Below are 16,440 nucleotides of genomic sequence, written 5' to 3'. Positions count from 1 at the left end.
GAGAAAAACCAATGATCAAGCAGTGTCTAATTGAACCCAATGGGATTCTGGTAACAGGGAAGAATTTGCTGGAACAGATCCACTTAGAACATGGCACAAGCATCAATTCATGTATTGACCTTTCAGTGCTATTAATAGATCAGCTCTTAAGTTCATCGCTACGTGAACAGACAGCGTTCTCCTGTAGCTTTTGTGTGGTAAAATGCTATCTTAGGTTATCATCTATCTTCCACCCCTAATCATATCACTATTTGTCTGAGATGAATTTCCAATAGGCAGGTGGTGCTGCCATTAATGGTGCTGTTAGACAGAATATAGACACAATTATTGCACAAACTATTATTGCACAAACTATTATTGCACAAACAAATCAACATTAATGGGTTAAGTTGAATTTCAGCTTGAGGTTTGATATGCAGCACAAGCGCAACATGATAAAGTTAAAGAACTACTGGAAATTGCTTCAGGTGAAACGGCAAGAAACAAGACCTCACAGGGAGGGCCTCAGATCTACATTCTGCCGAGCAGACAGACATCTCCTTGTCTTTCATACTGTGTGGACAGTTGATAAGGAGTTCTTGACAGCTAAAGAGAACTCCCTGTCAGCTGTCCAGATAATATGGAAGACAATGAGATAACAGAGACCTATAGGTGGGCTGCTGGTTGATGGAGGACGATGGTGGACTGTTAGTCTTGAGACAGGCAGCTACGTACATGGAGTTGGATTCTAGCTAAAAATAAACTTATTCTTGTTTCCATACTAGACCTTATTTATTACTTTACATGTACTGTATAAGGAATGTATATGTTAGGGGTCAATGAAGGGTCAAGAGGAACTAGGTGTGTGGAAAGTTACTAAGAGAGAAAAGGGGTAGTGCAGAAAGTTAATATTATGTTCAAATATGTTATTGTTGAATATGAATGTTCCTAAAGAGGGAGGCAAAGGGCAACAGTCTAGTGTCAGTTGTTAAGGCAGGCCAGTTGCTGAGGAACCAGGACCATAAGGGATGTGGAACTCAACTCGAGATAAGGTCAACAGATGAAGAGAGAAGACACTGCTGGGAGGTGGGCCACCGGGGCCCACCCCGAAGACCATCTGATTATAGTCCTATCTCACTCACACACACACACACACACACACATGCATACACACACTTTGCTGCTGTATGACCCAGTGTGAAAAAACTTGGTTTGAGCTGTTCCTAGTCGTCCACACTGTAAAAAGGGCATTATGAACACTCTTTTTGGATTGATTGATGGATTTATTGGTTGATTGATTGGTTAATTGTGCTAGTGCCTACCTTGGACAATGAGATGGACATTAGAGGTCTTGGACTGCTGTTTGGTCTGGATGGAGCATGTGTAGGAGCCCTCGTCGTACACATCCACTTTCTGGATGCGAAGGCTGTACTCCAGCTGGCCCTTGTTCACTAGGTCCACACGTGGGTCCAGCGACCACTTGTCCTCCCCAGCGAAGATGATGTTGGATCGGTTGAGCCAGGCAACTTTGGACACCTTATCATCCACGTAACACCTGGAAGAACAAAAAAGAGAGGAAATTTACCACGTTACGAATCAGGTTGATTTGAAAACAAGTATGCACCAGAACCGCGTGAAATGAATATTAAATATCTATGTACAGTACCAGTCAAACGTTTGGACACACCCACTCATTTGATTTGAACTATTTTCCACCCACTCATTTAATTTGTACTATTTTCTACATTGTAGAATAATAGTGAAGACATCAGAAATATGAAATAACACAATATGGAATCATGTAGTAACCAAACAAGTGTTAAACAAATCAAAATATATTTGAGATTCCTCAAATTAGGACATCAGTATCCTCTTGTTTAGCTCGGCTTGTTGCATGCTGTCAGAGCATTATGCCGTGTATAAGTGTGACGTCTACGACTATGTGTTAGAGCGCCTGCTTAATGAATAAATGTAAGGGGACGTCTGAATCAATGAGAATGGATATAATGCATAATATAACCTGGCAGACATATGCCGAAAATGCAAATTGAAAACTCAGCCACTCGACACAGTATATCGAGTATATTTAAAACAGAAAGTGAATTAGTCGGAGAGCAGAAGTTGTTTCACAATGACTCTAAGGGGGTTCTTAAATGCAGTAGTGTCACTACTCTGGCCTTTCCTATCGAAGGAGAGGTGGCTTATCAGAAATCTAGGAGGGTTACCACCTTAATAACTGGGCCCGTATTTGTAAAGCGTCTCAGAGTAAGAATACTGATCTAGGATCAGAGTTGCCCAATCATGAATAAGATTATATGGACAGAGGAAACCTGATCCTAGATCAACACTGCTACTCTGAGACGCTTGATACATACGGGCCCAGGTTCTCTCTTACTTATTCACAGATGTCTACAACCCATTCGGGAAGCAGAGTGGTGCAGCGGAAGCGTGCTGGTCCCATAACCCAGAGGTCGATCGATCGAAACCATCTTCTGCTAAAAGAGTTTTGGGGCTCCCGAGTGGCGCAGCGGTGTAAGATGCTGCATCTCAGTGCTTGAGGCGTCACTACAGACACCCTGATTCGAATCCAGGCTGTATCACAACCGGCTGTGATTGGGAGTCCCATAGGGTGGCGCACAATTGGTCCAGTGTTGTCCGGGTTTGGCCGGTGTAGGCCGTCATTGTAAAAAAAAGAATTTGTTCCTAACTGACTTGCATAGTGAAATAAAAATAAATAAATAAATAAACTCCACCCTCCACAGGCAAACCCTAATAGTACCCAATGGCCATGCCATCTGAGCTATTGTACATGTCTCTTAATTAAAGCTTTTCCCAACGCCTTTATCTGCCAATAGGAACCCTTTCTAACCCTCCGCTCGCCAATCAGAAACACCCTGGACTCCCCGTCAGGTGAGCAGAACTACAGTGGGAGCGCATCAGTTTCCTCATCGCGCTTCACAAACCCTCCGCAGGCCCCAACGCTCCTTGGCCACCGCATGCAGGGCGCCAGCCAAACCTTTTTCCTGTTCAAACTAACAAGCGGCTGCCCGAGAAGGCAAGCGGCTCCTGCCTCCCTCTCTGCCTGTCTCTAAGCAACCTCTGTTTTGGCGAGCAGCAGGCAGGTGGTGAGGCAGGCAGGATGACAGGGGTCTGTTGGGTTTGACGGATGCCTGTGCTGCTGAGCTGAGCTGGGCCGCGGCCATGCTGCAGGGTTCACCGTAGGGGAAGCCCACAGCTCACAATACAGGCAGCAGAGGCATAGTGGGAGACTAATGAGAGGGGAGATGTGCCAGGCTCTGGCAGACAGATACTCCCCCTGTACTCCCTTCATACTCCCCCCCAAGCAGAATGGACTGGACTGAACCATGCTGAGGTGGTGTGAGGGGGTGGTGGGAGGCACAGCTGCTCTACAGGCAGGACGTAAAAAACTGAAAACAACCAGCTCACTTACATAATCACAGAAGCTCTCTCTCAAGCAATCGATCAACTTGACCAAACCCCCTGTAACACTGTTTTGATTAAAAGGATGGAGAATTATGTTGGCTGATCATGGGCTAACTCCCCTTCTCCTTCGGTTTGTGAGGGGGGCTGTTCCTTTTACAAGTCGTTCTGTTTGCATGTAGCACACAGTGGAAAAAAGCAGCAGGCAAATCAAAGCCAGGTCATATCTTTTCCCCTTACAGCATTTCCTCGCCCCAGATACGTTCTCGGTAGCAGGTTAAGAGTATTTCCGGGAAGGTGGCTGTAATCTCCAAGGACATGGCTTAGAGGGAATAGTGCATTCGTTTAGAAACTAGGAGGAATAGAAAAGCCCTTGGTAGGTACAGTACAGAGCAGACGGCCCTCAACGGATGCCAGATAAAAATGTCCTGTCTTTAGAGGACTAATGATTTCACACGTTCATAAACAACCAGGTGATTAATTAGCCACAGTAGGTGTATAGTGAACATAATAATCAACCTACTAATTAATTTCACACGTCTGCCATTTAGAAAATTCGGGTAATTTTACAGACCCAAGGAACTCCAGACATACTGTTGAATCGACGCAAAAGACGAAATTAAGTAAAGTGGGTTCAAACACAAATCATTATTATTCTTGTAAAATTGTGTTGACACCGTTTATTGTGAGGGACACATTAATTGGTTTGATTCAAAAGGAAAGTGTGATGTTTTTTAGGGTTATTTATGAAATCCACAGAGTGCCAAGGAAGCATTTAAAAGAAAAATGATGAGGGTGAGAAAAAGTATCCTTTTATTCATAGACTTAAAAGGAATTGATATCATTACGGAAAAAAAGAGCAATGGCCCCTGGATCCGAATCTAGCCCACAGGGTGAAACCTGCAGGAAATCTATTTATTCTAGATGCTACAAATATAACTAACTGTACAAGAAAATAAACCCACAGTGGCAACAGAACACACGTTGTACAATGACGAAAAGGGAGAAATGCGGAGAGAAGAAAGTAAAAAAAGATTGGAGGCTGCTGGTTATCTGAGGATGCTCCTTTCACCTTTTGGTACCTCCTTTGAATTCCTTTTCCCCAGAACACTTAGTAATTTCTCCTCAACATGATTCACTCAGAACAGCTTGCAGAGGAAGAAGCTGTGTGCGTGTGACATATACAGTATGCATCTGGAAAGATTGAGACCCTCTCCTTTGTCTTTGGGCAGGTTTCCACTGCAAAGCCTCTAAACAGCCACAAAACATTGGAATAATTTCCCATCATGCACCGTTCTTGCTCTCCTGGTTCACATACATCCCTGTCTGAATAATCAGTCAACTAGGAGATGGTTATTTTGAAATTAATCCTAATAGCACAGTGACTGTTGGTTTATCTGTCTTGCTAAACCAGTTGTGGAGGTGAGAAAAGATTGCTTGAACATAACAACTGTGGGATAGATGATACCTCTGAGAATCCTAGTCAGGGGGATGTATGGAAATGGCATCCTGCTTCGATTAAACCTCCTGAGATGCTCTCTCTGCACATTGTGCCTCCATAACTGAGGATAAAGCTGAGATAAGCAACCTCTTCCCTCACAGTAAATAATAAATGATATACATTAGAAAATAATTAGCTGTAAAACGCCCTCTGTGTGATCCATAGGGAAAACACTATTGAGGACATGTACTGAGAGGAAGATAATGTAAAGTAAAGAAGGAGGTATGGCTTCTAGACAGCAGGGGAACTGGAGTATGCTCCTGTGAATGATTTGTATTCACTCTACATATCACTAGCTGTAATGCTGTGGCTCTATTAGCACAGACCTCTCAGTGGACCCTATGAGGCCTTTGCAATAGCGCTCTCTCTGCTGCTTGTGGCCTTGAGGGAGTGCTAAAGGTTAGATTGCCCTGGCACAGAGGCCTCTAATTACCAAGACTTGACAAAGCACCTGTCATCTTGTATAAGAAGACCACTCAAGTCTTGGTATGAATCGTAATACTGTTGAAATTGCTTATTTACAGTATTACTTGTCTGGAAAGTTAAGAGGTTGATAACTACAATGACCATCCGCTCCACATTCTGAGTGGCTCTGAAGAGGTTGTGAGTTGCATCTGACGTTTCTATGAATACACTCCAAGCTTGATTGATAAGCTCTATTTTTAAATTGTATAAGCCTAACGCTGCAATATGTACAGTTGAAGTCGGAAGTTTACATACACTTAGGTTGGAGTCATTAAAACTTGTTTTTCAACCACTCCACAAATTTCTTGTTAACAAACTCAATTGTACAAACAATAGTACGCAAGTATAAACACCATGGGACCACGCAGCCGTCATACTGCTCAGGAAGGAGACGCGTTCTGTCTCCTAGAGATGAACGTACTTTGGTGTGAAACGTGCAAATCAATCCCAGAACAACAGCAAAGGACCTTGTGAAGATGCTGGAGGAAACAGGTACAAAGTATCTATATCCACAGTAAAACGAGTCCTATATCGACATAACCTGAAAGGCCGCTCAGCAAGGAAGAAGCCACTGCTCCAAAACCGCCATAAAAAAGCCAGAGGCTTGCAAGCCGAAGAACACCATCCCAACCGTGAAGCACATGTCTGGCAGCATCATGTTGTAGGGGTGCTTTGCTGCAGGAGGGACTGGTGCACTTCACAAAATAGATGGCATCATGAGGCTAGAAAATGATGTGGATATATTGAAGCAACATGTCAAGACATCAGTCAGGAAGTTAAAGCTTGGTCACAAATGGGTCTTCCAAATGGACAATGATCCCAAGCATACTTCCAAAGTTGTGGCAAAATTGCTTAAGGACAACAAAGTCAAGGTATTGGAGCCCTGAACTCAATCCTATAGAACATTTGTGGGCAGAACTGAAAAAGTGTGTGCAAGGATTTTACAAACCTGACTCAGTTATAGGGAGCTTGTGGAAGGCTACCCAAAATGTTTGACCCAAGTTTAAATTGTTTAAGGCAATGCTACCAAATACTAATTGAGTGTATGTAAACTTCTGACCCACTGGGAATGTGATGAAAGCTGAAATAAATTATTCTCTCTACTATTATTCTGACATTTCACATTCTTAAAAATAAAGTGGTGATCCTAACTGACCTAAGACAGGGAATTTTTACTACAATTAAGTGTCAGGAATTGTGAAAAACTGAGTTTAAATGTATTTGGCTAAGGTGTATTTAAACTTCCGACTTCAACTCTAACTTTTTGGGCGACCCGGTCAAATTTGCATAGACATGTTAGTTATAGATCTTTCTTTTTCACTGAAAGGAAATCTAAGACAAGGTATTATGTGCGCTATTTCTATGCTTCCCAGTCTTAACTTTCGTACTTTTGGTTTTGTACACCAGCTTCAAACAGCTGAAAATAAAACATTTATGGTTATTGAATATACATTTCACAGCGGTTTAGATGGTACAATGATTCTCTACAAAATACTTGGTTGTTTTGTCACAAACTGAAATTAGGTGAACTATTAGAATTTTAGCAACCAGGAAATGGCAGAGCGATTCCAGCATAGTGCACCTTTAATATCTAAAGTGTCCTCTACTTTCAACCTTGGGGTTGCTGTGTGGTCTGTCTGTGTCAGCTGTAAAAATAAATAATAAAAAAAAGCATTAAAAAGTGGTCGTTTTATCCTGCCCATCATCTGCCCACCATCAAACCCCCATCGAGTGTAATCCAAATAAAAGGCTATTCACCTCCCAGTCTGGACTTGGAACAATAGCCAAGGTTTCTCTCTGCTCTCAGCCAGCCAGTCCTGGCTCTGCCAATCAAAGCCCAACAGAAGTGTACAGCAGTTCTCAAGTTTGAAGGTCTGCTAAGTTTAATTTGTGACAAATGTCTTTACTGGACACAGTCATGACAACAGCAGTAAAACAGGCAGTAAAAGGTTGGACTGTTTGTTACCTAGTGAATAGCAACAAGACAAAGTAGTCTGTTCTGCCCGACAACAGTGTTGTGTTATTGATTTTTGTTCTGCTAATGCAACGGTCTTCAGGTCCAAGGCAGAGAGCTACCTTGATTAATAAGTAAAGGATTATTAATACATTAAATGTTATAGCGCTCCAAATATCTCCATAATTGTGTGCGCGTGCATGAATTAATTTAGCATGCGTACATTAGCCTAATGGTTACATGGTTTATGCAGAGTTCTACATCCTGAGTTAAGGTTACTTTTTGATTACATTATAAGTGCTATGATTATACACTTTCCATATTCAAAGCATTTAAGTTTTGTTACAGGCTATATCTTCAACTGAAAAACATGAAACCCTATTTCGGGTACGTAAAAAATGAAACATCGTCAGTTGAAGTGATGATTTGTAAAGTACAACATTCCTTTGAGTGTATATGATTAAAGTCACTCATCGCAGCCTTGACAGTGTGACATGAACAAAGAAAGATTGCTTGTATGAAAAAGTGGAGAAACCGAGAGCTAAGATTTGTACTAAACTAAAGCAGGGCTGTGGTCTAGAAAAATATGTGTTCTGCAGTCGACGTTTAAAGGACACATCTGACATCCCTCGAAATGCCTCTTCTCCAAATCTGAAAGGTGCATAGATTGGGAGGAATAATGAGCGTTGTTGGTAATGAACGATCCATCCATCTGTACATCATATACCCCCACCATTTCAGCCACGGTATATACGAGCTTACAGATATTCCATTAATTGCTTTCTGTCTGAGGAGGGCAGAGGAAGGGGTAGGTGTGGCACTGTTCCATGAGATTACACCAAGACGGTCCTGATGTGTGACTGCAAGAAAAAGTGGTTTTCCGTGCTTGAATTCATGCTTTCTCTCACTATGAAAGAGTGGAAAGCACAGGGAATATGAATAATGCAGTGAAATGCATGGCTGCCACAAAATAATACACACGATGGAATAAATGCAATTTTTTTATCAGGCCAATAATTAATCACAAAGGTGTCGACGCTCGCAGTAAACATTTTCTGGGTGGAAATCTGTCTTCCTGCAGGTTAGACAAGGAGGAAGTGAGTTTTTCAGGACAGATTTGCCCCAAGTTGCCACCCAACACACTACAACAGATTGCCTCAAGACAAACCTACCAGTCACCCAGATGATTACTGAGAGAGCAACCAGTTAAATTACTCTGAAGTTGCTGATTTTTATTTCAGTTGATGGCTGGCGTTGAAGCACTCGCTCACTTCAAGTGAAAAAAAAAACATTTTGTGGGCCTCAGCATTGCCAATTTCTTGCTGTCACAGGTAGCTGGGAATTGACTGTGGAACATGCAGCATATCACGTTAAAGTGACGGGGGAAACTGGTAATCGCTTTGCGCTGGCCACATGCTCCTGTCGCCTCTTATAAGAACCTTGTTCACTCAGGAGAAATCCTTAAACCTAAACGCACTTGGAGGGAGAAGACACTGAGGATTCGCCCACCATTGTCTCGCTAGCTCTGGCTCTGGAGTGGAGTGACCATGGACCATAGATTACAGACACAACCCAGGAGGTTTCTGGCACACACCATTACACCATATGCATCAACAACAAGGTGAACCTGGACCGGTACCATCATAGTAATCAATTGAGACAGGCCGCTGGTGTTGGGATTGCTTTGGGGAACTGTTGTTACACCCAGAAAAGGTTGAGATTGTTTCTATGGTAACGAATTGCGTCAGACATGCGTCTAAACCATATCTGAAAGGTTATTTACAGAAGTGCAACTTTTAAAACCAATGTATCTTGGAGAGGCTGGGGAATAATCATGCTAGCAGGAAATGCAGTTTGTGAATGTGAAGAATTGACAATAACATCTGCAAGACATTACAGTGTTTATAGATGTTGGGTTGAAGAGTTGAAGTATTGTCTGTTATTATGTTAAAAGTAGGCCCAGTTTACACTCGTGACCTTGGGACTATAAGGTTCTATCTGCACAAAGCACACTTCTGAACAATTGAGCATCAACGTTTTCACATCACAGATCTCAGAACTGTTTTTTTGTGAATTATTCTTTATAACCCATTAATAAGGTCCTCACCTTAAAGGCATCTAAAGTGCAGAGTATCAAAACCCTGAGACATCTGTACATCAATTTGGGTTCAACCATAAGGTTCTATCTGACACTTCTGAATTAGACATGTTCAGTTTTTAATAAAACTGTAGCTATTTGAATACATAAATGACAGAATAACACTATTCTACCAAGAGAGAGTCAGAACACATAATCAAATACATTAAGACATGTATTATGATCATGAGACGAATTACTGTCATCACCGAACAACGATGTGACACCATTATTTACTTTTAAGATTTCTGTCAGTGTTGTTTTTTTTGCTTGTGTCCCATTATTGCTTGCTAGACTAACCTAGACCATACTTAGAGACGGCAAAGACGTATTCTGATTGCTCCGTCTGTATTTGTTCAGGCATGTGATTGGATAGCTGATAGAGCCTTATAGCGCCCAGTTCAAATGGGTTTATACAAATAGAACTTTCTAGTTTTTTTTTTTTCACTTAAAATGTACTTTTTCAAAAATCTAACTTTACAGACATGTAGAACCATCTAAAGATCCATTATATGTGACCAACTCATTTTTGGAGAAAAAAAAGTCATATATAACCTTATATTCCAAAGGTCTCGCACTCCCGATATCTCAAGCATGCGAAGCTGCAACAGGATGCTTCTATACATTGAATTGAATTAGAATTGTACTGTAGCAGAACACATTATGCAACCAATGGCACCAATCCATACTTTCCCTTCCCGTAGACAATGTGATATATAGACACAGTACCTCAGCACAGATACAATATAAAAATCCTGGAATTACAGGTGTCTGGTGAATCACATAAGTGGCAGTTCTTTGTATAGCCTATGTAATTTGCGAGACATTGTATGTTGGGAAGGTGAAGGTGCATTTCAGAAGTAAAAATTGAATCAGTGATGAAAGAGTTGTGTGTGTGTGTGATCGAGAAATTACTGTGTCATAGTCATGACATGGGTTGGTGATGAGAGGGACTGTGTGTGTAGGAGCTGTGACTGTTCTGATGGTGCGTGTGTGTGCGAGAGCACGTGTGCGTGTGCAATGCAAATGTGCGATTTGGTGGTGTCAGTGTGTACAGGAGCAGCTTGTGGGGGTGTGTGTGTTGATCCTCTGAGGGACAGTGTGGGACGGTGATGTGAGGGACAGTCGTTTGAAGGTGAACTTGAGGTTCAGAGAACTCTCAAACAGCTCTATGATGGATTCGGGAGCGCAATTTAAAGCACTTCTACCGCCGAGTCCAGTGCAAAGAGAGCCGTTAATCACCATGGCAGTACTGTGCTTTATGTGTCAACAGGAGGGGAAACTGTGGCAGAGAGACAAGGACTTCACAGGGTAAAACTCCTAGAACCGGTGACTTCTATTTTGTTCTCTCTACTTTTTCAGAGTGAGAAGGCAATAAGCAGCGTTTGACCAAAATCAAATATTAAGTATGTACAATAATAGCTGGCACACTGTCCACACAGTAAAACGGGCACATCTCTCTACCAAAACTAACGGGAGATACCAGGTCTAAGAATTCTGATATTATGTTAACCCCTTATAGTCAAAACCTTGATTTTATTTTGAAAAGAAGCCTGGATCTCCTATTGAAAATGCCGAACTTCAGTGGTAAATAGGTAGTCCTTTTAAATATCATGTTGAACAGATCTATAAAAAAGTTAACAACCAGTGTGCCATAACAATTCATATTCCAGGTGCAGAATACAGCTGAGAACCTGGAAGCTGTGTGGTGGGGTGGAGAATAACAATGTGACAAATCACATCTCATTTGGAACCAAGCCTGTTTCCTCCTCTGGCAGCTACAGTCAGCAGTCATGGGATCAGTTCAGTCCTGGCTGGAATATTGGATCTCTTCATTGCTGCTGACTACATCTCAAAGCAGCGTGTCTATGAGCCTAGAGTCTCATCCTTAAACTGCCATTGGTTAGTACCTCTGTACCTCTGCCTTGTTCCCCCATTCACTTTAGGTGATAAGAAAAACTATGAATAAATGTAGCCCCATTTCCAACATCAAGACAGCCCAAAGGTGCCACTCGTCGATCAGTATCTGAGAGATATGAGAAGCGACCGTTCTTTTCTAGGTGCTGTGCCTAGATCGATGAAGGGTTCCTTTTTGATGTCAATTTACATTTCGGTGATGGGGCTTTGAATGGAGACCGTGACAGGGTGCATATTGAAGTCAGGAGCAGAGATCTCAGGCACTAGGCTGATCAGCCTAATCTTCCCCTGAGAACGCTGGGAATTGGATTTATCATCAACGCGACACCTAATCCTCCAGGGGGGCCTCGCTCTCCCTTGCGCACCCCCCCCCCCCACACCTTTAACTTTACTTGTTTCTAAAGTAATTACAAAGAGAAATGTTTCTACCAGGAGAGAGAAGGAGAGGCTTGCTATTATCCTGGCGTACCTTCTTCGAGGTGTCTGACACCGGCACCTATTCTCCATGTTGCCAGTGCTTGCGTTTGAACTAGTTTGAGAGGCTGCAAAGGCTGCTGTCAGCCCCTCTCCTGTGCTGCATTATTAATGGGAGACTGTTGTGTATGAGGCGCCAGCCAGCGAGTGGCTGGGTCCTCTGAGGCGAGGGTTCCAGAGCTGATTACCCAGCCTACTAGCCTGCGCCGTGGTGGCAGCTGGACGGCTTCAGCATTCAGGCCACAGGCTAATGAAGCATCCAGCGGCGTAGCCATATTTGATAAAGCCATCACAGAGAGCGTTTGCCAGGCCTGAGAGAGATACACAAAAAATATATAAATACAATAATATGTTGTATTGTCACACACCGGAAAGGTGCAGGGAAATTTGTTGTTTTACAGGTCAGCCAGGGTAGTATGGCACCTCCAGAGCAAATTAGGGTTAAATGCCTTGCTCAAGGGCACATCAACAGATTTTTCACCTTGTCAGCTCAGGTATTCGAACCAGCAAACTTTCGGTTACTGGCCAACACTAACTACTAGCTTACCTGCCACCCTCATGCAGGACTTGGATGGGGAATGGCTTGGTTAATGGTAATTCAACAAGCGATGAGTGGGTGTACAGGAAAGGAAATAGTTGTGGCTTTGTCAATACACATTGCATTTACAAAAACATAATTATTTTAGATTATTCAGATAATTAAAAAAAATTATGATAAGGAATTATTCTACCTGATAATGTGGTGAAAACTCCCACTGGAGGTTATATTATGAATTTTCATCAGTGTCATGATTTTATTCACAAGGATTTGCATATCATATTCCTTGGCCACAAATCAAATGGCTAAAAAACTAACAAACAAAAAAAGTGTTTAGCACATTGAGGCTCATCTCAGCATCTCTGAGTTCCACAGGCAACCCTTTGCCTTGCAAGATGTGGGTGGAGAAGCAGGCATGTTTACATTGATGCCATTCAGCATGTAGGAGGGGAATTAAGTGGTGTAGGTCTCCAAAATGAATGAAAGGGCCCCAGGTGTGCCCAAGGACACTTCCTAGAAGCTTCCCAGAGCTGTGTGGTCTATAGGTCTGTCACTCATCTCATGACCCAGACATAGGGAGAATTATTTACATCAAAATTAGATGGTTGCCCTATACTTGCATATTTTGTGTTTTTCCAACAAATGGAAACAAAATGTCTAACTGTGATTGTGTTACATTTAGCCGCTTATGTTACAGTCTGAGAAAGATTTAAGTATTCTTCTCTTTGTATTTTGGGTAAGGCTTTTGATGGACTTCACATCCCCACCCACTTCCCTAAAACCTCTTACCTCCCTCATTCACATCTGGCAACCACAGTTTATAGAGCAGATACCATACAGGTCATTCCCCTACTTCGCATACTACATGTATGAGCTACTCCAAATGTAATTACAGACCATTATAGCAAATGTTCGGGTCTTTTCTGGTTTGCGTGTCTCAATCTGGCAATATACTGCATTGCCACTAACAGTACTACAGTGCATTCGAAAGTATTCAGACCCCTTCCCCTTTTCCACATTTTGTTATGTTACAGCCTTATTCTAAAATGTATTATTTCCTTATCAATCTACACACAATACCCCCATAATGACAAAGTAAAAACAGGTTTTTATAATGTTTTGCAAATGCATAAAAAAACTAAAACAGAAATACATTAACATAAGTATTCAGACCCTTTGCTATGATACTCGAAATTGTGCTCAAGTGCATCCTGTATCCATTGATCATCCTTGAGATTTTTCTACAACTTGATTGGTAAATTGTGGTAAATTAAATTGATTGGACATGATTTGGAAAGGCACACACACCTGTCTATATAAGGCCCCACAGTTGACAGTGCATGTCAGAGCAAAAACCTAACCATGAGGTCGAAAGAATTGTCCGTAGAACTTTGAGACAGGACTGAGTCGAGGTACAGATCTGGGGAAGGGTACCAAAACATTTCTGCAGCATTGAAGGTCCCCAAGAATAAAGTGGCCTCCATCATTCTTAAATGGAAGAAGTTTGGAACCACCAAGACTCTTCCTAGAGCTGGCCGCCCGGCCAAACTGAGCAATTGGGGGGGAAGGGCCTTGGTCAGGGATGTGACCAAGAACCAGATGGTCACTCTGGCAGAGCTCTAGATATCCTCTATGAAGATGGGAGAACTATCCAGAAAGACAACCATCGCTGCAGCACTCCACCATTCAGGACTTTATGATAGTGTGGCCAGACAGAAGACACTCCTCAGTAAAAGGCACATGACAGCCTACTTGGAGTTTGCCAAAAGACACCTAAAGACTCTCAAACCATGAGAAACAAGATTCTCTGGTCTGATGATAACCAAGATTGAACTCCTTGGCCTGAATGCCAAGCGTCACGTCTGGAGGAAACCTGGCAGCATCCCTATGGTGAAGCATGGTGATGGCAGCATCATGCTGTGGGGATGTTTTTCAGGATCAGGATCGAGTCAGGATTGAGGCGAAGATGAGAGGAGCAAAGTACAGAGAGATCCTTGATGAAAACCTGCTCCAGAGCGCTGAGAACCTCAGACTGGGGTGAAGGTTCACCTTCCAACAGGACAATGACCCTAAGCACACAGCCAAGAAAAGGCAGGAGTGGCTTCGGGACAGGTCTCTGAATGTCCTTGTGTGGCCCAGCCAGAGCCAAAACCCGATTGAACATCTCTGGAGAGATCTGAAAATAGAGATGCAGCAACGCCCCCCATCCAACCTGACAGAGCTTGAGAGGATCTGCAGAGAAGAATGGGGGAAACTCCCCAAATACAGGTGTGCCAAGCTAGCAGCGTCATACCCAAGAAGACTCAATGCTGTAATCGCTGCCAAACGTGCTTCAACAAAGTACTGAGTAAAGGTTCTGAATACTTATGTAAGTGTAATATATATATTTTTTAAACTATTTTTGCTTTGTCATTACAGCGTATTGTGTGTTGATTGACGATGGGGGAAAAAACTATTTAGTCAATTTTAGAATAAGGCTGTAACGTAACAAAATATGGAAAAAGTCAAGGGTTCTGAATACTTTCCGAAGGCACTGTAGATAGCTAGGTGCTACTGAGTCTGGGTGTGTAGGAACCTTCTAACGGTTATTTTCATCACCACTGCCACTGAGTTTAGGCTAAAGTGTTGATTAATCAAGTTAAGTGTTCTGAGCCAATCACACAGTAGAAGTAAAATCCCCTACATTACAGGCTGGATGACTGACTGAATACATGACTGGCGAAGATGAGCAAATCTACTATTCATTATCACTGAGAAGCTACCGTCCAAACACTTGCTATCATTAGGATTGTTAACACATTTGTCATCGCCCAGACTGGCCTCGAAGTTAATTTACTTAATGTATGTATATTACATTCTTTAACAGCCCCAGCTGCCTCGCGATAAAGCGTAATGTTCTCTGTTGGCTTGATAAAGCCTTTTTGTCTTCTTGACTCATCCTTCTCAAGTGAATCCCTTCCTCTCCCTCCTCGAGATTGTTATTATCTTATAGCTGTACCCTCTGGACCCTGAAAACACAGCAACGCTATCGATGTCTTCCCTCACCACGGGCCATCTAAAATCCCCATAAGATTTGACTTAAGGGGAAGTCACTGTTAAGATGGAAGAATTACACCCACTCAGACAACAACATGAATAACTCAGAAGCCTTTTCTGAATTTGACTTTTTCTTCCCCCATCTTCGTTCTAGCCAGACTATACTTCAACCACATTAGCGGTTGTTGTTTGCTGCCACTTTTAAAGCAAACAATGCAGGAAGACAGCTGTATTTTATTTTGTTATTTTGCACAGATTAAAGCATTAACAGAGAAGGCGACCAGCTCCAAGCATGAAATCTTGTTTGTTCAAAACACTGGCCCTCTTTGTGCATCTGAGGTGGTAACCCCGGCGTGGAGAAAGAAACCAATGGATTCGAGTGACCACAATCGCCCTGCATATTTCCAATGCATTTAAATGGGTTTGTTGCTGTCAGTCACAGGGTGTGAGAGATGTCTTTCATTTTGTTCGAGGTCTGTGTATCATTTCTCTTCCACTGCCGTGAGGAAAACGACGCTGCAGGTAAAACAACTTAATGTGTGCCAGTGAAAAGAGCCTGGTGAGAAATAGGGCTCAAGTGTTATCACTCTGCGCAAGGATGACAAGGGGAGACGCTTTTTTCAGGGCCAATCTCTCACATGTCCTCGGGGCTGGTGTGAAGCAGAACTGCAGATGACTCACAATTAGCATTAGCATCCTTTGCTTTGAGTATAGCAGCCCGCCGCTCTCCAAATGTATGGAGAAAGAACACGTCTTTTGATAATCTTTCGTGTTGGCAGTGAGTGGCCTCCTCCCAGTGATAGGGGGGAAACAGCAGTAAGGTAAATGTTGAATTAGCTCCAGTGCACTGGGCGTTGTAAGGCCAGACAAGGCACCCCTGTGCAGAGAGCTGCTCAGCCTCACAATGAGAGACAGGCACATTCAAAACATGTTTGCACATCAATTCCTCTCCCGAAGGCTGATGCGGCTGTGGAACGTACACTGAGCGGCTTTCCTGT

General features: G+C 42.7%; 1 protein-coding gene across 4 annotated transcripts in view; it reads right to left on the bottom strand.

The window, feature by feature from the left end:
* The window catches only part of lsamp (limbic system associated membrane protein), a 1,012,539-nt gene that overhangs the window by 43,275 nt on the left and 952,824 nt on the right, over nucleotides 1–16,440 (bottom strand). For all 4 annotated transcript variants that reach the window (XM_055896282.1, XM_055896281.1, XM_055896283.1 and 1 more), the window contains one exon: nucleotides 1,302–1,534. In XM_055896282.1, coding sequence (XP_055752257.1) covers nucleotides 1,302–1,534 — 233 coding nt within the window. The remainder of the gene's footprint in view (nucleotides 1–1,301; nucleotides 1,535–16,440) is intronic.

This window comes from Salvelinus fontinalis, chromosome 33, assembly GCF_029448725.1.
Source record: "Salvelinus fontinalis isolate EN_2023a chromosome 33, ASM2944872v1, whole genome shotgun sequence".
NCBI lineage: Eukaryota > Metazoa > Chordata > Actinopteri > Salmoniformes > Salmonidae > Salvelinus > Salvelinus fontinalis.
The sequence above is the reverse complement of the archived record's forward strand: the minus strand, read 5'-3'. Positions and strand labels throughout refer to the sequence as shown.